Raw genomic sequence first — 25,179 nt, forward strand, 5'->3', positions numbered from 1 at the left:
GAACTTTTAAGTCACAAGATGGAAAAGACATTGACTCTGCTTTGAACCAAAGTTCATGGCATATCATTAACAGAAATTAGTGGAAATGGCTACGAAAGTAAAAGTTAAGGTGAATCATCTGACCTGACTTGATTTGTTGAAACCGATACCTTTATCTTAAATCTCGTTAATAAATTGTGATAAAAATGCTTTTGTACTACTGAGCAAGTTAATAACGACATGGTACTTATGAGAAGCTCATTTCATTTAATGGGGGACACCAAATGGCACAGTTTCCATACAGTTCTACCAATATTCCCTAGTACCAATCTACGCCGTCTTTGCTAATCAACAATAGTTTATTCCAAAAGAGTGCATGGCAATGAAAAATGTCAAATTCCATTGACCTTAAAAGAAAATTAAGCCTAGGGTCTACCCCCGCCTTCCCCCTCTGGGGTATAGATTCGTATAAAACCCACAGTGTAACAGTGTATTGCTTTATTGAGGGGGTGTGGTTGGGAGGGGAGACACCATGGTAACAGTAGGAATCCAAGTAATACAAGTACAGGAAGCAGTGTTAAAATATAAATACACAGAAGGGATAGTTTTCTTAGAGGACTCCACTCGTGGAAGAAAAACTTTAATTGCTGTTGCAAAAACATCTGTATGAAGTAGAAATTGGTTTCAATAACGTTAGTAGAGAATATGTTCTAGAAACTGGAGGTAACTGGATGTAAAATCCTGGCAGCAATTAATAGAACAGTCCCAGATGGCTAGGCTGAGGCCAACACCTAATGAGGACGAAAGCCTTGTCTGTGGGGAATTTTGGATGACACCTGGAGAAATATTACACTGTGCGTAAACCAAATTGAATTGTTTTCACAAGTGTTGTAAAGTTTCGTATAGTAAAAGGTTTTTTCTACATGCACTTCAATTTCACAGCAAGAGTGGCATAGGATACCTAAACACAGAAGAGAGCATTCATGCAAGATATCTAACTCCTTGATATAATAATGCATACAATTCAAAATGATTACACTATCATTACATCTAGGGCTTTCTGCAACTACGAGGTGGTGGTTATGGAAAGCATGGCCCTTGGTATCAATATCTAAAAAGCAGCCACCACCTTCTTCTATGTGTGTTCTCTTTTTGCGTTTTTTCTTCATGTTTCTTAATCAACTCTGCTGTTGTTGCTGCTTCTTAGCAAAACTGGTAAAAACAAAATTGTAATCATTGAACAAAGCGCTCTGGCAATCAAGACGTTTAAAACCTTCAATCTTCTGGGGTGAGGAAAGCACTGTGCGACATTTAGAACTCTGGGGGAAAATGAAATTAACCATTAGCGTTTCCAATATGCAGTAATATTTTCAAACAAAGTATTTAAGACTGCTATTTTAGTCAGACTGTAGCACTGGGGGCTTCCCTGGTGGCTCAGAGTGATAAATAATCTGCCTGCCAGTGCAGGAGACACAGGTTTGATCCCTGATCCAGGAAGATCCCACATGCCACAGATCAAGTTAAGTCCATGTACCATGACTGAGCCCTTGTGCCCTACAGCCCGTGATCCACAACAAGAGAAGCCACCATTAATGGGAAGCCCACGCCCTGCAACGAAGAGCAGCCCCTGCTCTCTACAACTAGAGAAAAGCTTGTGTAGCAACGAAAACCCAGCACAACGAAAAATAAATAAATAAAATTAAAAAACCAAAACAACAACAACAAAACCAACCCCATGGAAATGAAATATTTTAGCTGACTTCCTAGGGGCTGGATGCAGTGGGACACTTTATGTCTTCTGGCACCACCATCCCCAAGGTCTATCAACAGGGAAAATAGATAGGATAAGAGGAGCTCACGAACTGGGCTAGATATAAAGTCTAATGATAGGCATAAAGCTTCTCATCTACCAAACACCTCAATTAGTAGTATCTCTGGTTATCTCTGGCTGATTATATGGCATCTCAGAATACATTTTATGACATGCCTCACTATCCTTATTTTCTGTCAGATTTTATTGTCGATGAAAAAAATGTATTACCTGATTTACAAACAGGGTGGTCACAAATTTTCCTGGCTTGAAGACTTCCACAACTTTCCTGATCAGGTCATCATAGGAGGTCTGACTTAAGTTTGTTTCAAAGCTAACATAAGAAAATTCTGGTTCTGGAGTGATGTGAATAGTCCAATAAGTTCCCTTAAGAGAAATAGCTTTGTGTTAATAATGGAAAGGGCACACTTAAAGGTTTAAATTATTAAGCAAGATATTCTTACTTACATCCGATTTCATCCCATTCATTGAATACCCACAAGGATTGAACATTGTGGCATCAATGACAGAACCTGGTATCAGGTCACGAATTCCACTCTCCTGGGAAAAAAGCCAAAGACTGATTTAAAAGCAAATCTGGAAAAGAAATAGAGAATGAGCCAAAATATTTAGCTGCCAAGCAGGATACAGAATTATTATTGAAAATGCTTACACGAGTGACATCCTTTGCAGTAACACCATCTTTCATGTAGAACTGGTCCATAACTGCTGGGTCAAGCTCACTCATCAGAATTTCCAGGGTTTGATCTGGCTGATTGATTACCCTACTCTCTGGGAAATCCAAAGTATACAAGTACCTATATAAAAGTACAAAATAGTTTCTAAAAATGACAACTGCAAGTTTAAAAAGAAATCTTATATAAAACAAAACTTCCATCAGATTGGGTCCAACATACCAACAGTCAGAATTCATGCGTCCCATACAATATGCTGCTCCATCTGTTGAGGCAGGAGAACAAAAAATAAATTTAACAGATCCATCTGATAGCAAGTAGGCAGGATCCCCCCCCCCCTTTAAGAAAACATTTTATTGGCTGTCATTTAGAGATGCTCTTCAGCTAATAAGCCAGTCTGAATGGTGCTGAGAAAACTATGGTTTACTCTCCCCTAAGACTCCATCAGGTGATGGAGTTTGGTCGCCTATTTACCTACTCTCTCCAGGAAATGAAGTTATGCAGTGCGTCCTCCTTTCCATGGTGTTTCAAAGCCTCACTCAACAAAGTTAACAGCTGGTTGAAATTTAAACTAAATTATGCACGGCACCCTGATATAGCCTAGTATAAAGGATGAGGTAATAACAGGTAGGATGGAAATCTTTTAAAGATTTTCTTTTTCAAAATCACCCTTGTGAATGACTCTGCGCCAGGTTACTAAAATCATCTTAGGTTTTTAGCCTCTTCTAGGGTATAAGGGTGTTAGATTAGGTAACCTTTATTTCCCTGTCCTTGAAGCTCAAAAAGGAAGGTCTATAAATAAAAGCTTATATAAATGGATAGAAGTAAATCTTGCCAATTTAGTTGAAGCGACACTACAAACTCACTTCGGTTGACCATTCTTAAGCCAGCTCAACTCCTGTACAGCATGGTAGACAGTTTCTTAACATGGACCAGTGTCTTAGCATGGGTTTATGAAGTCATGGGGCATTTTTCTGGATGAAGGGATCACAGCCTTCATACCCACTAAAACAGACATAAATGACAGCAACTGGCTAGAAGATGAGTCCTCCATCTGGCAGATGATCAGTTACTTGATTTTTTTCTCCCATCATTTCAACAGTTACACAAGAATACTCAAAAATTTGTAATCAGCTAAACTGATACATTTAACTTAACTATATATAGTGCTATGTTTGATACACAGGCACACACACACACACATCCAACTTCAAGAAGCAGGACTCAATTCTACTTAAACTTACTTGGGAAAATTGCATTAAGGAACTCTATTTCTTCCTGGAAATTCCGGTGTGGGTACCCTTGGTGAGAAGGCTTCATGAAATTCTTACGAGAATAAAAGAAGCTCTAAAAGACAGACAGATAATTTCACACACAGAATTCTATCACCTTTCCTAAACCAATATACTATTTTCTACATATACATATCAAAACCAAAACTATCTCCACAAATATTCTTTCCCAGTGACACTTAACATATATTGTAGTGCTTTATGTGTGCGTATGCTCAGTCGTTCAGTTGCGTCCAGCTCTTTGCGACCCCGTGGACTATAGCGCACTTTGCTGGCTGACAAAGAAAAACGAAGGCCGCTGTGTCAAAGAGCAAAGTTTCACACCAATACCCATGAGTTAGTGTTATATAGAGACACAGAGTCCTAACCACTGGACCACCAGGGGATTCCCTAGGGCAGGAGTTTGTGAGCTTTAAAACAAGCATGTAATAAAAATTTTGTGGGAAAATATGTATTGTATATATTTAGTTTCAAAAGAGTGATCCAAAAATTAACATATTGCTCAATTTAGATCTTATAAGGATCAACAAAAACAGTTTTAGGTCCCAATGACAGCTGTCCTTTGCCCTAGGACAAACTGAGTAAATTATTTACTAATATTTACAAATTAAGTTAAATATTAAAATTCAACATCTTATCACAATAATTAAAATCCAAGTATAAAGTCTGATAGCATTCAAGAATTAACTGACTATTGCTCTTTAATACAATCAGTTCTTTATTATGAAGTCTAGATGATTTTCCTTGCTTTCCCTTCTTTTCTTACTTTCTCCACCATTCATAGTAATAATGTTAAAGAATTAACTACTGAAAGTATCTGGTTTTCTTTTCTTTCATTTTGAGTTTTATCCCAATTCCTTCTCTGGTTCCTCCACATTTTCTGTTGTCCATGAGTAACAGGCATTCTTTCTCTCCATAGTGTGAGTGTCCTTAGTCATTACAATTGAACAAGTATACAAATTTATTTACCAGGCACATCACCGAACTCTTAACGTTTATACCCGACCAAAGGATAAATGTTTTTTTGACTACTTACTTGAATTGAGTCAAACCCACTGTAATCCCTAGCAAGTTTCAACAGGGGAACCAGTGCTTTCAGCAAGAGGGTGGTACCACATGTCTTCAAAATGAAACGTCTCTTGGAGACAAACATGCTACTCTCACTGCAGTTTAAAAGAAAGTCACAATATTATAACAATGTTTATGTACTACTGAGATGCTTAATCTATTATTATTGGACTATCATTTAAAGTGTAAATTTTTGGCTAATAATTTTAAACATTAAGTTCTCAAGGAAGCAAATAATTCTTCCTCTTCTATTACATGAAAGATCCCACAGAAACATAAACTAGGTATAAAGCATACTAACTCATTACACAAACCTTCTTTTACAGGTCAATTTTCCTCCACACCTAACCTAACCTAGGACACTTACTAAATTCATTCTTTACCTCGTCTTGAACTGCCTGCTCTCATGTGTACGTCTGTAACCATCTCATTACTTTTTACTGGATAATAAGTTCCATGAGGAAAGGAATGTTTGCTTTTACTATTATATCCCTAGGGCCTGGCACCTAATAGGCATTTGATAAACATCTGTATATGTCAAATATAGACTTAGTAAAAGCAGGCACCGTGTTCAATACAATAGCCTCAAGGCCCAAAATTCTATCTCTGTACCTAAAAAAGAACTCCATGGCTTTCGTCTCTTAAATAACAGCAATCCTATTTCTATGGTAAAGCTAATTTTCACTCTGCTTCAAGCTTTGATAGAGAAGCACATACTAAAAATAAAAGAAGTGAGGGCAAGGGAACAATGCCATTCAATCCTCTTTTACAGAAACTCCCTGCTAACTCCAGGGTAAAAAAGATGGCAGCCACCTTGAAGAGCTATTAGGTAAGACTTCAAAAACCCTACTGCCTAGGGACACCTGAAGTAAACATTTTATTTTACACCGTATTTTTTTTTAAAAAAGGTAAAAACAATTATAGAACCAGTATACAGAGAAACAATTAACTCTTCCACATAAAGTATGATTCATACTGAAATCGGTTAACCAATACTATTTCAGAGGACTTACCTGAGTACATAAGCTTCCTGCTTGTCAGTTTTTGTCACACTTATGATTGAACATTGCACATCCTTCAAAAGTATGTCCCACTCGGATCTATTATTTAACCAAAAAGAGGATGATTAATTTATAACAGTACTTGCCTACTCTCATAAAAATTACAAAAGTCTCACCATGATTTAAAATCATACTTTGTATTTTTTGTCTCATTCTTGCTCCACCTTCTCTTATGAATGATATGTTAATGAAGTAACTTTTGGAAGCAAGTGAGGTTGGACGCTTGTTGCCAGGAAGGCCCACCTTGTGATTAGAAGGCTGGAATGTCTTATCCAGCCCCTGACCTATGGATGGGGAGAAGGGCTGGAGATTAAGTTCAATCACTATGCTGCATGCCTGCTAAGCTGTCCAACTCTTGGCAACCCCATGGACTGTAGCCTCCAGGATCCTCTGTCCGCTGAATTCTCCAGGCAATACTGCAGTGGATTGCTGTGCCCTCCCTCCAGGGGATTTTCCTTCTTTTATGAATACCGACATTTAATTTTCTTTCAAAACAATCTACATTGACATATACACCAAGTAAGATGGATGCATTTTGCTACAGCATGTTAAGAAGCAAACCAAAATCCAGGAAAGTATACTATGTATTTGCAATTTATTATGAAAAAGACAAATAAGACCCAAATAAGACATTTCTCCAAAGACGACATACAGATAGCCAACAAACACATGCTCAACATCACTAATTAAAAGAAATGCAAATCAAAACTACAATGAAACATCACCTCATACCCATCAGAATGGCCATCATGGAGGGGGTGTGAAGAAAAAGGAACTAACTCTTCTTGCACTGTTGGTGGGAATATAAATCAATACAGCCACTATGGAGAACAGGATGGAGGTTCTTTAAAAAACTAAAAATAGAGCTACCATATGAACCGTGAACTTCCAGATGTTCAAGCTGGATTTAGGAAATGCAGAGGAACAGAGATCAAATTGCCAACATCCACTGGCTGGATCATGGAAAAAGCAAGAGAGTTCCAGAAAAACATTTACTTCTGCTTTATTGACTACACCAAATCCTTTGACTGTGTGGATCACAACAAACTGTGGAAAATTCTGAAAGAGATGGGAATACCAGACCACCTGACCTGACTCCTGAGAAATCTGTATGCAGGTCAAGAAGCAACAGTTGGAACTGGACATGGAACAACAGACTGGTTACAAATTGGGAAAGGAGTACATCAAGGCTGCATTTTGTCACCCTGCTTATTTAACCTATATGCAGAGTACATCAGGAGAAATGCCAGGATGGATGAAGCACAAGCTGGAATCAAGATTGCTGGGAGAAATATCAATAACCTCAGATATGCAAATGACAGCACCCTTATGGCAGAAAGCAAAGAACTAAAGAGTCTCTTAGTGAAAGAGGACAGTGAAAAAGTTGGCTTAAAACTGAACATTCAGAAAACTAAGATCATGGCATCTGGTCCCATCACTTCATGGCAAATCGATGGAGGTACAATGGAACAGTGGAAGACTATTTTGGGGGGCTCCAAAATCACTGCAGATGGTGACTGCAGCCATGAAATTAAAAGACTCTTGCTTCTTGAAAGAAAAGTTATGACCAACCTAAACAGTATATTAAAAAGCAGAGACATGACTTTGCCAACAAAGGTCTGTCTAGTGAAAGCTATGGTTTTTCTAGTAGTCATGTATGGATGTGAGAGCTGGACTATAAAGAAAGCTGAGCGCCAAAGAATTGATGCCTTTGAACTGTGGTGTTGGAGAAGACTGTTCAGAGTCCCCCGGACTGCAAGGAGATCCAACCAGTCCATTGTAAAGGAGATCAGTCCTGGGTGTTCATTGGAAGGACTGATGCTGAAGCTGAAGCTCCAATACTTTGGCCACCTGATGAGAAGAACTGACTCTTTTGAAAAGACCCTGGTGCTGGGAAAGATTGAAGGCAGGAGGAGAAGGGGATGACAGAGCATGAGATGGTTGGATGGTATCACCGACACAATGGACATGAGTTTGAGTATCTCCAGGAGTTGGTGATGGTCAGGGAGGCCCGGGGTGCTGCAGTCCATGGGGTAGCAAAGAGTCGGACATGACTGAGCGACTGAACTGAACTGATGAACCAGTAGTCTCACTCCTGGGCATATACATATATATATCTGGAGAAAAATATGGCTCCAAAAAATATATGCACCCCAGTGTTCATTGCAGCACTGTTTACAATAGCTAAGACATGGAAACAACCTAAATGTTCATTGACAGAGGAATGGAAAAAGATGTGGTACAGGTATGCAATGGAATTATTACTCAGCCATGAAAAAGAACGTAATAATGCCATTTGTATCAATATGCATGGACCTAGAATTGTCATATTGAGTGAAGTCAGCCAGAGAAGAAATATCTAATGACATGCCTTACATGTACAATCTAAAAAGAAATGGTACAAATGAACTTATTAACTAAACAGAAACAGATTGGCAGATTTAGAGGAAGAATTTATGGTTAGGGCGGAAAGAACAGGGAAAAGGCATAGTTAGAGTGTCTGGGATCAGCATGTACACAATGCTATATTTAAAATGTATAACCAACAAGGTCGTGCTGTGTAGCACAGGGAACTCTGCTCAGTGTTATGTGGCAGCCCGGATGGGAGACAAATTCAATGGATACATGTATATGTACGGCTGCCTTCCTCTGCTATCCACCTGCAACTATCACAACATTATTAATCAACTATACCTCAACATAAAAAAAAGTTTAAAAAAAAGAAAAAAAAACTAAATTCCTACATGATCCTTTACTGTTTCTTAAAATGTCACCCTCAGGGTGGGTTATTAAAAATATTCATTTAACAGAATTATTCTGTTAAAGCACCAGATATATATATATATTCCACTTGAAATGTTATCTTATTTTAATCTACATAAGTGAAGCTTACTCATTTCATTGCTAATATCTTAGCTGTTTATAGAACCCATCCATAAACTTAAACATAGATTATTTTTTCAAATATTTTTTCCATAATACACTCTTCTGTCAATCTGACACAAAATGCTAAAATGTTTGACCAGGATTTGTTCATTTTCAGTGTCCATCTGAAATTTTTTCTTAACATTGTTCCAACTGGGCCATTCCTACTGATCTATCTTCAGTTCACTCACTCTTTTGTCATTATTCTACAAGCCCATCCAGTAAACTTTCTATTCCAGTAGTTATTTTTCAGTTTCATCTTCTGCTTCTTTGCTAAGATTTGTTATTACTTCTTATAGCATGGTTATGATAACTGCTTTTAAATCCTGACCTGCACCACCTTGAGGTTGAAGTCTACTAGACTATCTCCCTTTGAGGCAATTTCCTTATTGTTTTTTATTTTTACATAAGGAAAAATTTGTGATTGCATCCTGGATATCACATTATATGATTTTAAATCTTCAAACCCTATGGAGCATGCTGATTTTTAAAAAACTATGTTAGCAGACAGCTGAAATGGTTAAGTTCAGTCTTCTTGTTCTTATCCAACTTCTATGTGTTAGGTTACTATCTCCATAATCTCCATGACAACGCCTAGCTCAATAGTTGGGGGGGGAGAGGGGTGGGGGTGGGGTGGTGAAGATGGCCTGCTTCTTGGTCCGCTGGCTAGAAAGCCCAGGCTTTAGTTCCCGGCTCTGCAGCAGTCTACTACAGGACTGCCTGAGCTACAGCAGCAAAGAACAGGGTAAAAAAAAGCAAAGCAATACAAAAACAAAAAAGGGATTTTCCCCACTCTCTCTAACCCAAAGGGGCCCCCTTCCATTCCTTGTCCACATTCCAGAAAAAGACCTAAGAGCTCAGTTTGTGTGCAGTTCCGGGTTTATGGCAGCTTTTGAGACCATCCCAGGAGATACCAAGAGAAAAAAGAAACAAACTCATGGATATTTCAGTGATGTTTTGAGTTTTGGCTTCCTTCTCCAATGCACCTAACTTTTACTTTCCAGAGTCCTCAGCTGCTGCATGCATTCTGTCCAGGGTTTCTAGATGCATTCAGTGAGAGTAGAGTGTGCTTACTCCACCTTGATGGAAACAAGAATCCTCCTGCACTCATTCTAGCATTGTTAATAAAGTCTGCAACCATACTCTTCCTCACCTAAAAGAAACCCTTAAGTAGTCAGTACTTTTCAAAGTCATGGTATGAAAGGAACTGCTTTAAAACATTCTAAGTCAAACACAGTTGAATAGTCTATCAACCAAGTGATTATAAAAACAATCTAGAGAACTGCTGGCTCAAAAAACACAGGGCAGGAAAAATGTGACAGATTTAGAGTTGAAGAAGTCAATACAATGCTATCCATAAACATAAAGAGGAGAGAGAAAACAGTTGAGAATTTCAGCAAATTATTAAAATCACATTTTGGTAGAAAAATAAGCCCCTTATTTTTTTCCTAAATAAAGCTTTTTTGGATCCTAGCCCCACCCAGATCATGATAAATCTCTCAAATACTATGCTCTTTACAAATGATAGTACATGGACTGAATGATCTTAGTCACTCTGCCAGAAAAGTAATACATAAATGGCATGCCATATTTTATTTATTTTTAATCAGTTAGTTAATTTGTGGTTGAGCTGAATCTTTGTTGCTGCATGTGGGCTGTTCTCTAGTTGCAGCGCATGGGCTTCTCACGGCGGTGGCTTCTCCAGGTGCACCGGCTTTAGCAGCTGCAGCAGGCAGGCTCTAGAACACAGGCTTCAGTAGTTGTGGCTCACGGGCTTCGTTGCTCTGAGGCATGTGGATCAAACCCTTGTCCCCTCCATTGGCAGGCAGATTCTTATCCACTGTACCACCAGGTAAGTCCCATATTTTACATTAAAAGTTTTTAGTCTGTGGTTTAATAAAAATAGAACAAATTGAAGTGTTTACATGGGAAAACATACAATTAAGATAAGAGACTTCTATGTCATCTGACTAAGTAAGACTAGAAATGGCTAACCGGCTACTTTTTTTCCCCCCTGATGTGGACCATTTTTAAAGCCTTTATTTCAATGTTGCTTCTGTTTTATGTTTTAGTTTTTTGGCCCCAGGGTATATGGGATCTTAGCCCCCTGACCAGGGAATCAAACCAGCAACCCCTGCATTGGAAGGCCAAGTCCCAACTACTGGACTACCAGGGACGTCCCGTATCCTTTTTTTGGGGGGTTGGGGGTGGCAAGCAGAACAGATTGTGGATTGGGAAAAGATAGTCTCTTGGGCAACTGGTGTTGGGAAAACTGGATCTGCACACAGAAGAATGAAATGGAATCCTTACCTTACACTGCATAACTCAAAATGGATTTAAACACCTCAATTAAGACACAAAACTATAAAACTCTTAGAAGAAAACATGGGGAAAAACTTTATGATATTGGACTTGGCAAAGCTTTCTTGGATGTTACACAAAAAACACAGGCAACAAAAGCAAAAATAGGCAAATAGAACTGCATCAAACTTAACTTCTGTATATCAGAGGAAAACATTCAACAGAGTGAAAAGACAAGGTACAGAACTGGAAAAGTACCTGCAAATCTTACATCTTATAAGAGGTTAATATCCGGAATAAATAAGGAACTCCAACAAGAAAAACAAATAACCTAATTTAAAAGTAAGCAAAAGGTCTTAAATAGACAATTCCCCTCCCCTCAAAAAAGATATACAAATGGCCAATAAGCACATAAAAAGATGCTCAATGCCACTAATCATAAGACAATGTGAATCACAATCATGATACCACCTTGTGCTCATTAGGATGTCAGATACTGAAAAGGAAAGATGGAAGAACAAGTGTTGGCAAATGCAGAGAAATTTTAACACTTGTGAATTACTACTGGTGAACGGATGGATGAAGCACAAGCTGGAATCAAGATATATCAATAACCTCCATATGCAGATGACACCACACTTATGGCAGAAAGTGAAGAACAACTAAAGAGCCACTTGATGAAAGTGAAAGAGGAGAGTGAAAAAGTTGGCTTAAAACTCAACATTCAGAAAACTAAGGTCATGGCATCTAGTCCCATCACTTCGTGGCAAATCGATGGGGAAACAATGGAAACAGTGAAAGACTATTTTGGGGGGCTCCAAAATCACTTCAGATGGTGACTGCAGCCATGAAATTAAAAGACGCTTGCTCCTTGGAAGGAAAGTTATGACCAACCTAGACAGCATATTAAAAGGCAGAGACATGACTTTGCCAACAAAGGTCTGTCTAGTCAAAGTAATAGTTTTTCCAGTAGTCACGTATGGATGTGAGAGTTGGACTATAAAGAAAGCTGAGCGCCGAAGAACTGATGCTTTTGAAGTGTGGTGTTGGAGAAGACTCTTGAGTCCCTTGGACTGCAAGGAGATCAAACCAGTCCATCCTAAAGGAAATCAGTCCTGAATATTCATTGGAAGGACTGATGCTGAAGCTCCAATACTTTGGCCACCTGATGCGAAGAACTGACTCATTTGAAAAGACCCTGATGCTGGGAAAGACTGAAGGCAGGAGAAGAAAGGGATGACAGGATAAGATGGTTGGATGGCATCACCAACTCAATGGACATGAGTATGAGTAAACTCCGGGAGTCTGGTGATGGACAGGGGGTGCTGGCATGCTGCAGTCCATGGGGTCACAAAGAGTCAGACATGACTGAGTGAATGGAACTACTGGTGAAAATGTAAAATGGTACAGCCATTATGGAAAAATTATGAACATTCCTCAAAAAACCATAAAAACAGAACTACCACATGATCTAACAATTCTACTTGTGTGTGTGTGTGTGTGTGTGTAAATAGTCCAAGACAGGATCTGGAAGAGCCATTTCCACATCCATGTTCATTGTTATTCACAACTGTCAAGAGAAGCAAGCAACCCAAATGTCCATCAAGGGATTAATGGATAAAGACAATGTGGTGTATGCAAAAAATGGCTTATGTGGCCTTAAAGGAAAGTTTATCACATGCTTCAATGTGAATGAACCTAAGAATTTCATGCTAAGTGAATCATACCAGTCAGAAAAGGATGAGTATCACCAGAAAAGGATATAGGTTTCCACTTATATAAGGTATTCATCTCACACATTCATATGAAGTATCCAAAGTAGTCAAATCATAAGGAAAGGTGACTGATAAAGGCTGGAGGAAGAGGGGAGGGAAAATTAACCTTTAATGGGTAGTTTCAGTTTTGCAAAATGAAAAGTTCTACAGATCTCTTGCACAACAATGTGAATACATTTAATACTGAATGTTCACTTAAAATGGTTAAACTTAATGTTAGACCTTCATTTTTTAATAATTATTTATTTTTGGCTGTGCCAGGTCTTCACTGCTGTGTACAGGCTTTCTTTAGTTGTGGTAAGCAGGGGGCTTCTCACTGTGGTGACTTGTCTTGTTGCGGGGCACAGGCTCTACGGTGAGTGGGCTTCAGTAGTTGTGGAACATGGGCTCAGCTGCCCTGTGGCATGTGGGATCTTCCCAGGCCAGGGATTGAACCGGTGTCCTTTGCATTGCAAGGCGAATTCTTAAACACTGGATCAACAGGGAAGCCAATGTTAGACTTTTAAAGAAGTAAATTATAGAGGGAACAGAATGCTGCTGGCAGATGCAAAAAACCCTTTAGAACAGTTTTGCTTTTATCCCTTGGATTCTACCCTCAGATATAGTGGGCCAGAAACTGTGCAGATGGTGCCTGGAAACCTGCATTTATTTAAAAGGCCTCCATGTGATTAGGTTCCTCTAACAGATTTCCTCCTTTAAGCAAAAATCTCTGATTTCAGAGTTATCAAGTAATTTACCCCAAAAGTTACCCAACTGAACTATTTGAACTTTCCTGAAGGGTGACCTTAGTCAACAGCCTGACTCATCTGTTTCAGACACTATTTATCACCTTGCATTCAGACCTCAACACCACAGCCAAGGTGGTAGCAGTCGTAAGAGCAGTCTGAGTCAAATGCATCCTAAAACATGAGATTACTCTTCAGCGAAGTCTAGGCTGACCAGAATTTAATTCAGATATCCAGAGAAATAAGCTTTCATCTTCTGTTCAAAGCAATCAACCCAGAATGCACTGTTAATTATAATCAGAGTAACTTAAGTTCTCCACCTCAAACTTTCACTGAAAAATTAAATTAGCATCATTACTGCTACATTGATTTATTACTATCATGTGTACCTCTCAAAAAAGGGTGGTTTGAAGATAGCAGTTCAAGTTTTTTGAAACTGCTGTGAGGAATGTATTGAGAAGCTTAATTCAATAGGAAGCCCTTCTACTCCAAAATATTTACCCTAAAAGGTTTTTGGCAAGGGGTTGTAAATTCCTTCAGTGTAAATTACTGATATTGCAATATGGTGCAATGATATAGTCAAGTAAGGCATGAGTTCTGGGAAAATTAATGCTGAGGTGTAATTTACTATTTTTGCAACTGCTCCCAGTCCTTTGCTGAAGATTTTATCATATAAAATTTGAGTGAAGGAAAGTAAGAATAGCAGAAAATACCAGTAGTCCTAAATGTCTTGCCCAATATTAACATTACAGATTGTAGTTTTCATACTTTCACATAGCTAAAATACATCTAGCTTTCCACAGTTAATAAACATTTACTCTTTACCTCCATTTACTACAATTTCCCATGTGAACCCATTTCCTTACTAAGAGTCCAGGTCTGTGATGAATTCTAAAGCAGAAAGGAAAGTCAATTTTAGAGCCCTGAAAGATCAAACTATCGTTCCTCACCAAAATTTCTTATTTTCTAACAGACTTCCTCCCCATAGCTGCCATTTCTTTTAAAAAGGTTTTTGTCTGGTCCAGCATTTTAGTCCAGCAACTCTTAAGAAATTATAGAAACAGAAATAAAGGTCTATTTCTATTCAACATCATTTGAAATCTGAAAATTCTAGTAGAGAAACCTGCAGGTTAAACCTAATATACTACTCCCTCTTTTTATATTTCAACCTTAATTACTTTGTGAAGTAGTCACTTTTAGAAAACATCACCTGTCTTATTCATTTGGATATCTGGACTATTGCTTTTCTCCAACATATTGTTAATCAGTCTTATTTAATCCAAGCCATGCCAGAAAAGATAAAAGCTTCTCACTTCATTCAGATTACACTGAAGGGAAATTCTACTAAGTGGCCTACAGGACAGTGGGAAATGTTAATAGACAGTGGGTTCCAGCTTGGAGTTAAAGTTTGGAAAGATGGGCCAATTTTGCTTCAAGTGTGTTCTATTCCTTCATACCGTATTAAAAAAATTCCAGATGGGCTGCAGATCTAAATATGAGAAGTAAAACAAAGTTTACAGGGAAAAAAGAACATCTTCATTACCTCCGGATGAGCAAAGATCATTTTAAACAGGACAGAAAAACCACGAACCATTAGTGAAAACACTGATAAATGAGACATTAAAATTATGAACTATTTTCTAAACTGTCATTAATAAAATGAAAAAGGAAACCAGAGGACAGAAAATGTTTGCAATATACATATTGGAGAGATAATTCATCTATAATATATTAAAGAACTCCTGCAAACTGAAAAATCATCCCTAAAGAAAAAGAAGTGGACTTGAACAAGCATTTCACAAAAGATAGCCAAATGGTGGATAAAGATATAAAAGGATGTTCAACTCCATTAGTCTGAAGGGAAATACACAGACCACTATACACCCACAAAACAGCTAAAATTAAAAAGACAACACAAATGTTAAATGAAGATATTGAGCAACTGCACCCTTATGCTGAATATATGCACCCTGTACCGTGTAGTCTCAAACTGTGTCTGACTCTCTGGACCCCGTGGACTGTGTAGCCCGCCAGGCGCCTCTGTCCATGGGGATTCTCTAGGTAGGAATGCTCCAGTAGGTTGCCATCCCTCCTCCAAGGGATCTTCCCAACCCAGGAGTCAAACTCAGGTCTCCCGCATTGCAGGCAGATTGCATTGCAGGCAGATTCTTTACCGTCTGAGCCACCAGGGAAGTCCAAGAATACTGGAACTGGCAGCATATCCCCTCTCCAGGGGAACTTTCCTAACCCAGGAGCTTTACTAAACACAGAAGCACTATATGTACCCTATGACTTAGCAGCTCCATTCCTCGGTGTGTGTGTATCTAACAGGAGAGCATACATGCTGTTTACAAAAAGACATTTAAACTAGTGTTCATAGCAATGTATTTGTATTAGCAAACTGGAAATTATTGATGTAAACAGTAGACTTGATAAATTGTGGTATATGGACACAAAAATACTATACAACACTGAGAACGAACTAAAAAAACCCCAAACATAATGCTGACCAAAGGAGGCATATAATACATAACAAATGATTCCATGTTATAAAAAAAACTAGGGAAAACCATGGTGTGTTAAAACTCAGGATAGTGGTGTTCCCTTAGCTGGAGAGCGGAATAGGTTATAATTGGAAGGAGGCACAGGGGGACTGCTGACTAGTTACATTCCTTAGATATGAAGGCTGGTTACATGATGGGATCAATTTGTCAAAATCTGAGATGTACTTACGACTTTCATAACTTTTATGACTGTAGCCTGCCAGGCTCCTCTGTCCATGGGAATTCTCTAGGCAAGAATACTTTAGTGGGCTGTCATGCCCTCCTCCAAGGGAACTTTCCGTCCCAGGAATTGAACCCTGGTCTCCTGCATTCCAGGTGGATTACCATCTGAGCTTTGGCAGATTAGTATCACCCCTAAAAGTTCCGTCATGCCTCTCTGTAATCCACCATTCTCCCTTAACTCTCATCCTTTGCCTATCGTGTATGTATTTTCTGGTTTTATAGACATGAAATCTTATAGTATAGGACTTCTCATGGGGCTTATTATTGTTTGTTCTCCAGCACAATCATTTGTTGCATGTGTCAATAGCAGTTCATCGTTCTTTTTTTAACTACCAAGTAGTATTCTATAGGATGAATACAGAGACTTGTTTTCAGTTCTGGAGCTATTGCAAAATAAAGCTTCTAAGAACGTATTCATGTAAAAGTCTTTGTATGGATATATTTCCTGTTCACTTGGGCAAACACATGAGTGGACTAGACTGGCTAGATCATATGAGAGATGTATTAACTTAGTGCTTCCCAGGTGGCTCCAGTGGTAAAGAACCTGCCTGCCAATGCAGGTGACATAAGAGATGCGGGTTCAACTTCTGGGTTGGGAAGATCCCCTGGAGTAGGAAATGGCAACCCATTCCAATATTCCTGCCTGGAAAATCCCATGGACAAAGGAGCCTGGCAGGCTATAGTCATAGGGTCACAAAGAGTCAGACACAACTGAAGCAATTTAGCAGGCACAGTAACTTATTAAGAAACTGCCAAACCATTTTCCCAAGTGGATACACTGTTTTCCATTCCCATCTGCAGTGCATGAAAATCCTGATTCCTTCACAGCTCTAGTCAGGGTGTGGTATCAAAATTATACAAACCCCAAAAGGAACTGTGATATGTGTTCCCTCTCTATTAACTAATTAGAATGTAATACTATGAATGTAAAGTATGAAAAAGGTCTTTAGTTTCTTTAGGTAGATATATTCCTAAGTATTTTATTCTTTCCGTTGCAATGGTGAATGGAATTGTTTCCTTAATTTCTCTTTCTGTTTTCTCATTATTAGTGTATAGGAATGCAAGGGATTTCTGTGTGTTAATTTTATATCCTGCAACTTTACTATAATCATTGATTAGTTCTAGTAATTTTCTGGTGGAGTCTTTAGGGTTTTCTATGTAGAGGATCATGTCATCTGCAAATAGTGAGAGTTTTACTTCTTCTTTTCCAATTTGGATTCCTTTTATTTCTTTTTCTGCTCTGATTGCTGAGGCCAAAACTTCCAAAACTATGTTGAATAGTAATGGTGAAAGTGGGCACCCTTGTCTTGTTCCTGACTTTAGAGGAAATGCTTTCAATTTTTCACCATTCAGGATAATGTTTGCTGTGGGTTTGTCATATATAGCTTTTATTATGTTGAGGTATGTTCCTTCTATTCCTGCTTTCTGCAGAGTTTTTATCATAAATGGGTGTTGAATTTTGTCAAAGGCTTTCTCTGCATCTATTGAGATAATCATATGTTTTTTGTTTTTCAATTTGTTAATGTGGTGTATTACATTGATTGATTTGCAGATATTGAAGAATCCTTGCATCCCTGGGATAAAGCCCACTTGGTCATGGTGTATGATCTTTTTAATGTGTTGTTGGATTCTGATTGCTAGAATTTTGTTTAGGATTTTTGCATCTATGTTCATCAGTGATAACGGTAACCCTGTATACGAGACAGCAAAAGAGACACTGATGTATAGAACAGGCTTATGGACTCTGTGGGAGAGGGAGAGGGTGGGAAGATTTGGGAGAATGGCATTGAAACATTTAAAATATCATGTATGAAACGAGATGCCAGTCCAGGTTCAATGCACGATGCTGGATGCTTGGGGCTGGTGCACTGGGACGACCCAGAGGGATGGTATGGGGAGGGAGGAGGGAGGAGGGTTCAGGATGGGGAACACGTGTTTTAAAATTATTAAATTAAAAAAAAAAAAAAAAAGAAAGAAAAAAAATAAATAAAAATAGTATCCTAGCCTAACTGAGAATTTGAATTAAAAAAAAAAAAAAAAAGTATGAAAAAGGTTGGAATTATTTCTTGAATGTTAGAATACTCCAGTGTAACCATCTGGGCCTAGATTTTTCTTTATGGGTGATTAAGTCAATTCATGCAGTGGTTATAGGACTATTAGGATTTCTATTTCTTCTTGCATCGATGTGGGAAGGTACTTTCCTAGGAACTTTCCTGTAATATGCTGCCTTTTAAATGTCTTTAGCATTGGTAGTGACACCCTCTTAGGACATCTTAACTCCTACCATGCCCTTAGGTTTTATGTTTTATAAACCGTATAGTTATTTTATTCCAGTTTGTGAATGTCTTTTGACTGACTTTCTTCTATTTGCATTTTAGTGTAATTACTGAGGTTGGAGATGTGAGGCAAGTAAAAAGAAGGATTTTCTGGCTTCCTAACATTTATATCGTTAAATAAAAACAAAGCTACTAAAGATTATTCCATGGAAGAATTAAGGTTTAACTTCATTAAGCAATCTAAAGCTCACCATCTCTTCTACTTGAATAAAAATACATCAAATTGCTAGGGCACCATGTAATTTTAAATTGCCTATTAGACTATAATCTGAAATACTTTCTCCTCCAGCCTGGTTTGCTTAAAAACAAGGAGAAGAGAAAAAGATTCTGTCCTTAAGGTAAAGAATGGAAGATGAAGATTTTAAGGCTTACAGAGTGGTTACTATGTCTCAGACAGTTCTAAGTACTGTATATGTATTAACCCACTTAACCCTCACAATTACACCCATGAAGAGGTACCATTATTTTCTCCATTTTGGAGAGGCAAAAATATCAAACAGCTAGCTATTAGATGATGTTTGAACTCAAATCTAGACATGCCATAGGCAATGTACTAACCATTTCATTATGCATTACTCTTCTAGATGACTGATAACTCTTCTATGGGATTTAACGAATTCCAAGTATCTACAAAACTTACACTTAATCACACTTAATCACAGATTCAACAAAACCAACATTCTGTCCCTGAAGGTATAATCTTTGCCATCACTTTAAGATCCATGCTGAAGCAGTAAAACAATTTCAGTTGATCAAAGTGCAAAAGTCGTTCTCGAACATTTAAAAGCAAGCAAGCTGCCTATTTATAAGCCTTTCTCCTCCTTCATTCGGATAACTAATTCTTAACCAAAAAAGCTTAAATTCAGGCGTTTTTGCCCAAGAACTCGGGGAGGAAACACTCCCTTCCCTTTATTAAGAACGGGTGCTAACTAACAAAGCTTCAACTCATTTAACGAGCCGGAGCAGAAAATTTTGTTATTCATTTTATGATTTGTTTTTTGCACATTAGTTCTTCCTGACAGTATTTCCTAGATAATCCTATCACAATCGTCTTACCAAAGGCATATCACCAACACGAGGGAGCTCTTCCATCTGTGAAATGGAGGAAATACTAAGCTTCCCCATATTTATAAGTAACTGCTTCCTAGAGTAGGGGCCATATTACGACCTCTTAAGTGTCGCACAAAGCTTGAAAAATGAAACTGGTCACATTTTAGCTAACAGGAGGTTTTCCTACGGGAGATTCCTTCAAGTGAGACCGCCTTAAAAGTCCCAGCAGCACGTGTCCGCCTAGATTCCCTTCTCCAGTTGCTTTTTGTCAGGAAAAGCGGCGAGCGCAGCCAACATTCCTGAAACGCCCATTGGCCTACACCCCGGGGCAGGCTCCGGGTCCGGCCCAGCAGCTCTTTGGTCGCTGCCTTTCAATGAAGCGGCCGCGCCGGCTCCTCCGCCTCAAGGCACACTAGCGGCACTTATGCACCCAGGAGCCTAGAATGACGAGAGATGTCTAGTGGTCCGAGCGCCCGGGAGGGGAAGCCGGCCCCGCCACCATCGGGGTCGCTCGCGTCATCTGCGCTGGGATCGAGACCACTGCAAGCCTTATCTTTTTCTGCGCGGTCGCCCAGCTCTCTCGCATGACTGCCCGGGGTGGGAGGCTGGAGCCCCAGATTCCTTTGCAGGATTAGGCATTAAAGGCATTATGTCCGAGCTCCGACCCGCCTCTAGCCCGTAAACGCAGGCTAGCCTCATTCCACTCTGGACTCCGCCGACTCGGTAACAGGTTACACAGCCCAAGGTCAAGAGACTCGGGCGCCAGTCTCGGTGGGCTCTCCGGCCGTCTTCCCGGGCAGCCCCGAAAGGGCTCTGGTGCAGAGCACATTAGGGCGGCGGTGCGGCCCAGCCACTGCGGCACAGCTGCTCCCGCCCAATCCCCGCCGCCCGGGCGCCACATGCTGCCAGCGCCGACCACGGGCGGGGAGGCCTGTTAGTCAGCCCCTCGGCCCCAGCCGGGCCGCCCCCCCCCCCCCCAACACACACCCCTTCCCGCCGCACGCGAGAGGACGAATCCGGCTCCCGATCCGCTCCGCTCCCTCCCTCCTCCACTCCCGAGGCGGACACGCCCGAATTAGCGCCTGACTAAGCCCGCCGAGCCACACCTGCCGGGAGGGAGCCCGCGCGGCCTCCACCTCCGGACACCCCACCCAGGGTCCCCGACCGCCAAATCTGGCCGATGGGGAGTAAGTCGGGAGATGAGGGCCGCTAAACTACCCGGAACGGCGCTGCCCGCCGCCCCGCACGCCGCGCCGGGGACGTTACCTGAGCACGCGGCTGCGCCGGCCTCCTCCCCTCCCCCCGGGCAGCGCCCTGCCCGGCAACGGTGGCGGGAGAAGCTGGATCGGGCCCCGCGTGGACCTTTGGCTGCTCACCCCCAGCGCCGGGGCCCTTTCCACGACTGCCAAAACGACCTCCCGCACGCGGACCTGCCCCCACCTGAAGACTGTGGGAACCCAACCCTCGGCCCCCAGCCTCAGGCTGGTGCCTCCCAGGCGGCGACAGTCCCCCAGACTCGACTGTGGGCGAGAGCCCCGAGCACTCACCTTGGGATGGTGCGAAGATCCCCAGATCCTTGGTTTGCGTCGGGTTGCTGCCTGGAGAACCAAACCTCCAGCAGTTTCTCGGTCCCTTCGAAAAAATGTGCAGCTTCCATCACCGTGAGACTAGCGAACAACCAACAACCACAGAAAATCAACTAAATTAAATCTCTTCTCCCGCCGCCGCCGCCGCCGCTGCGGATTGTTCCAGCTGTGTTACTAAAGTTCAGGTTCCTTTTTTTTTTTGCTATAATTTTATATTAACTTTTTTTAAAAAAAGGATTAATAAAATTTCCCCGGCTTTGTTGTGTGGGTGAGCGAAAGTTGAACGTGAGTCTGTTGGAAATAGAGGCAGATACAGCTCAGTCTCTTGTAGTCCGCTGTTTCCCCGTTAGAGAGAGTAGAGCGAGCGCTAGCTAATGTCGCCGGCCATACTGTGGGAGCGAGAGCACTGCGTGAGCACCAAATTTATATACCCCGGCTAATCCCAAAAGAACAGGAAGTGACGCAACGTCCCGCCCTTGCAGCTGATTGCTCCAGGATCCTGTCAATCACCAGCCGCCCAGTTGCGGCTGGCTGGCCGCCCGCCCGCTAGCAGCGCGGGGAGCAGCCAGCCGCGTTGCGGTTCAGGGTTCGGGGTGGCCGCTGGGCGGGAGTCGGCGATCTGTTGTCCTACTGGGGACTAAGAGCCTGGGGTCGAATGCGGAGTGGGTGGGAGAGCGGGGACGTAGGGAGGGAAGACTGTGTAGCGCTGCGTAAAGCAACTGGTTATAGCGGGGAACAAGGGTGGGTCCTCTAGAGAGTTGGCGGGGTTCGGCGGGGGCTGTGGCCACTGCTGGGATGGCGTGGTCGTTTTGATCCCGTGCACTTCGCCGATATTGCTGAGGTACTCGGCCATTCTCTTAAGTGTGCTTCCCCAAGGCGAACGAAGCCAGGCATTAAAACTCAACATTAGTCCGTGACGCACACGTTGCCAAAGGATCGGATTAGAAGGCGCTTTAATTCTGATCACGCTTTAGCTGATGTGCGGATGAACGCAGTTCTCGGTCGATTTACACAATAGCCAGAAGCGTTGTCTCCCTATTCAAAAAGGGAAAAGCAACGTGGCGCCCAGCCTTGAAGGGCTCCGGCTCTTACCTACCTCCCACCATGTGGCTCGCCAAGCCTCGGAGTTGGCCGAGCTCAGTAGCTGCCATGAAGCACTGGCAACAACGTGCTCAATTAGGTCAACTGGTGGGAATTTATTCTGCAAAACTGTTTCTAGAACCTGCTTTATTAAATAGAATCTGAAATTGGGGCGTAAATGGGTAGGGGAAAGAGAGGGGATTATATGAAATCATCTCTGTGAAACTCTTGAATATTGTGAAGCGCTATAGCATTTAAAGAATGGTCATTCAACAAAAAATGGTAAAAATTAAATATCTGAAATTGAGTGGAAATTAAGGATTCAGAGTGATGATTACTCGTGATTTAGAGTCATGAATCTAATTTCAGTGATCAAGTAAAATGAAAAAGTTATCAAGTAGTAGTCAAACAGTTTGACCCCAGGTGGCAAAATTGTGGTAACAAAGTTGTGACTTTTACTTAGAAATATGGGAGAAAAAAACCCAACCTGACATAAAAATCAGCACTGTTACCAGACAAAGGATTTTTCCTTATCATCTTTGCTGCTACGCTACGTCGCTTCAGTCGTATCCGACCCTGTGTGACCCCAGAGACGGCAGCCCACCAGGCTCCCCTGTCCCTGGGATTCTCCAGGCAAGAACACTGGAGTGGGTTGCCATTTCCTTCTCCAATGCATGAAAGTGAAAAGTGAAAGTGAAGTCGCTCAATCGTGTCCGACTCTTAGCGACCCCTCCGTCCATGGGATTTTCCAGGCAAGAGTACTGGAGTGGGTTGCCATTGCCTTCTCCCCTTATCATCCTTAGAGAAAGACTTATTCAACTACAAGTGAAATAAGACAATGTTGTAAGCATGAAAAACTTAATGAAGAAGATGTAGTTTGAGTGTGTACTCTAAATTCCCTGCTGGGTAGTTAGTACTTGTCTTACAAGAACATGAATTTGTTCACATTTCTATGTCAAGTCTGTTGAAAGAAACTTTTGTGCAGAAGGTGATACATACAGCTACTCTTGCCATGTTTTTAAAAGCATCCAACTCAGACTGGGGATTGGGACAAAAGATAATGACTTGCTCATTTTATTATAATAATAATTCAAAGAATGTGGTGGTTATACTTGGAATAAAGATAAAAGAGGTATTTATGTGTTTTACAAGCTATTCAATTATTTGATGGTTGCTTATTGAAATGAAGACTTAGTCTACTAAACCACCTCAAACACTAATTGTGGTATAAACATAATTTGGCTTGTAATTGCTTATAATTAGTTGCTTTTCCATTACTATTATGCTTTTTCCCAATGTAATTTTAAGTGAATATAAAAGTGCCAAGAATCTTGGCAAGGTAAGGCCTTGTTAATTTGATACAGAATAATTTAAATGCTGTCTACCAACTGAACTGATCTTTTGTAAAATATCTTTCTTAAGCATCATTACTGTCATGAAGCTCAAAGTCTCTTGTACTAATTACCAAGTTAGTCAGTTAATCTAACTATTTCACTGAACTTAATATGTCCAAAACACATCTGTCATTCTTTTATCATCAGCCCTGTTTCTATCATTGAAGATCTTTCCCACTTCACCAGTCTAAAAACAAAAAATTCTTAACATTTTTTTGCTTTGCACATGAAGGATTGCCTAAAGAACTTAAAGTGAGTCCCATCCCCCAGACCTTCTTAAAGCACCTCAAATTGTTCTCCTTATCCCTCATTCTCTTTAGTAATCCTTCTATTGAAATCTTATTGAAATTTAAAAAAAATCCTTACTTGATCCCACTTCTGCCTTCAGCTAACACCCAATTTTTCTGCCCTCCTTCACAGCAAAACTCCCTAAAAGACATGTCTATACTTTCCGTCTCTAACCTCATCTTTTCTTCAAACCCTTGAAATGGATATTTCTCAAAGCCCACATCTTGTCAAAGCTAGTGGCTCAAATAATGGTGTCAGTCCTCATTTAACTCGTTCAGTAGCTTGTGATACAACTAACTATACCCTCCTTCTTGAAACAATTCTCTCGACTTTTGTGACACATCTCTTCTTTGGTTTTCCTTTGACACATGTAGATCCTATCCAACACTCCAACGCCCTTGGCTTCCTCTCTGCTACTTCTCCATGTGCACTTTCTTCCTGAGTGACCTGCATGGCTTTGTGACATCCATACACTGCTGCTGCTGCTGCTGCTGCTGCTAAGTCGCTTCAGTCGTGTCCGACTCTGTGCGACCCCATAGACGGCAGCCCACCAGGCTCCGCCGTCCCTGGGATTCTCCAGGCAAGAACACTGGAGTGGGTTGCCATTTCCTTCTCCAATGCATGAAAGTGAAAAGTGAAAGTGAAGTCGCTCAGTTGTGTCCGACTCTCAGCGACCTCATGGACTACAGCCTACCAGGCTCCTCCGTCCATGGGATTTTCCAGGCAAGAGTACTGGAGTGGGGTGCCATTGCCTTCTCCATCCATATACTAATGACTTTCAAATCTGTATCTCCAGCCCAATCATCTCGTTTGAATTCCAGATCTTTGGGACACTTGCCTACCTGACGTTTCTGTTTGAATGTCTAATAAGCATCTTGAAGCTAATGTGGCTAAGAGAGCCATTCCTTTTCATGCAAAACTTGCCTGCTCTTCACAAAAAGAAAAATAAAATACCCAGCTGTCCTCCATTCAAGCTTTCTGGCTGACCTCTCTCCTCTGCTCTTGTTTGTGTATGGTCCATCCTTCTA

General features: G+C 40.8%; 1 protein-coding gene across 1 annotated transcript; it reads right to left on the reverse strand.

Annotated features, from left to right (window-relative positions):
• Window positions 1-462: 462 nt before the first annotated feature.
• On the reverse strand, window positions 463-21,771 carry AMD1 (adenosylmethionine decarboxylase 1). Its single transcript, NM_173990.2, is given in 9 exon segments — window positions 463-1,298; window positions 2,021-2,176; window positions 2,258-2,350; window positions 2,463-2,607; window positions 2,707-2,749; window positions 3,729-3,831; window positions 4,813-4,939; window positions 5,858-5,944; window positions 21,351-21,771. Coding segments are annotated over 9 exon segments (1,005 nt in total). The 5' UTR covers window positions 21,461-21,771; the 3' UTR covers window positions 463-1,157.
• Between the last annotated feature and the right edge of the window lie 3,408 nt (window positions 21,772-25,179).

Source organism: Bos taurus, chromosome 9 (assembly GCF_002263795.3).
Source record: "Bos taurus isolate L1 Dominette 01449 registration number 42190680 breed Hereford chromosome 9, ARS-UCD2.0, whole genome shotgun sequence".
Classification (NCBI taxonomy): Eukaryota; Metazoa; Chordata; class Mammalia; order Artiodactyla; family Bovidae; genus Bos; species Bos taurus.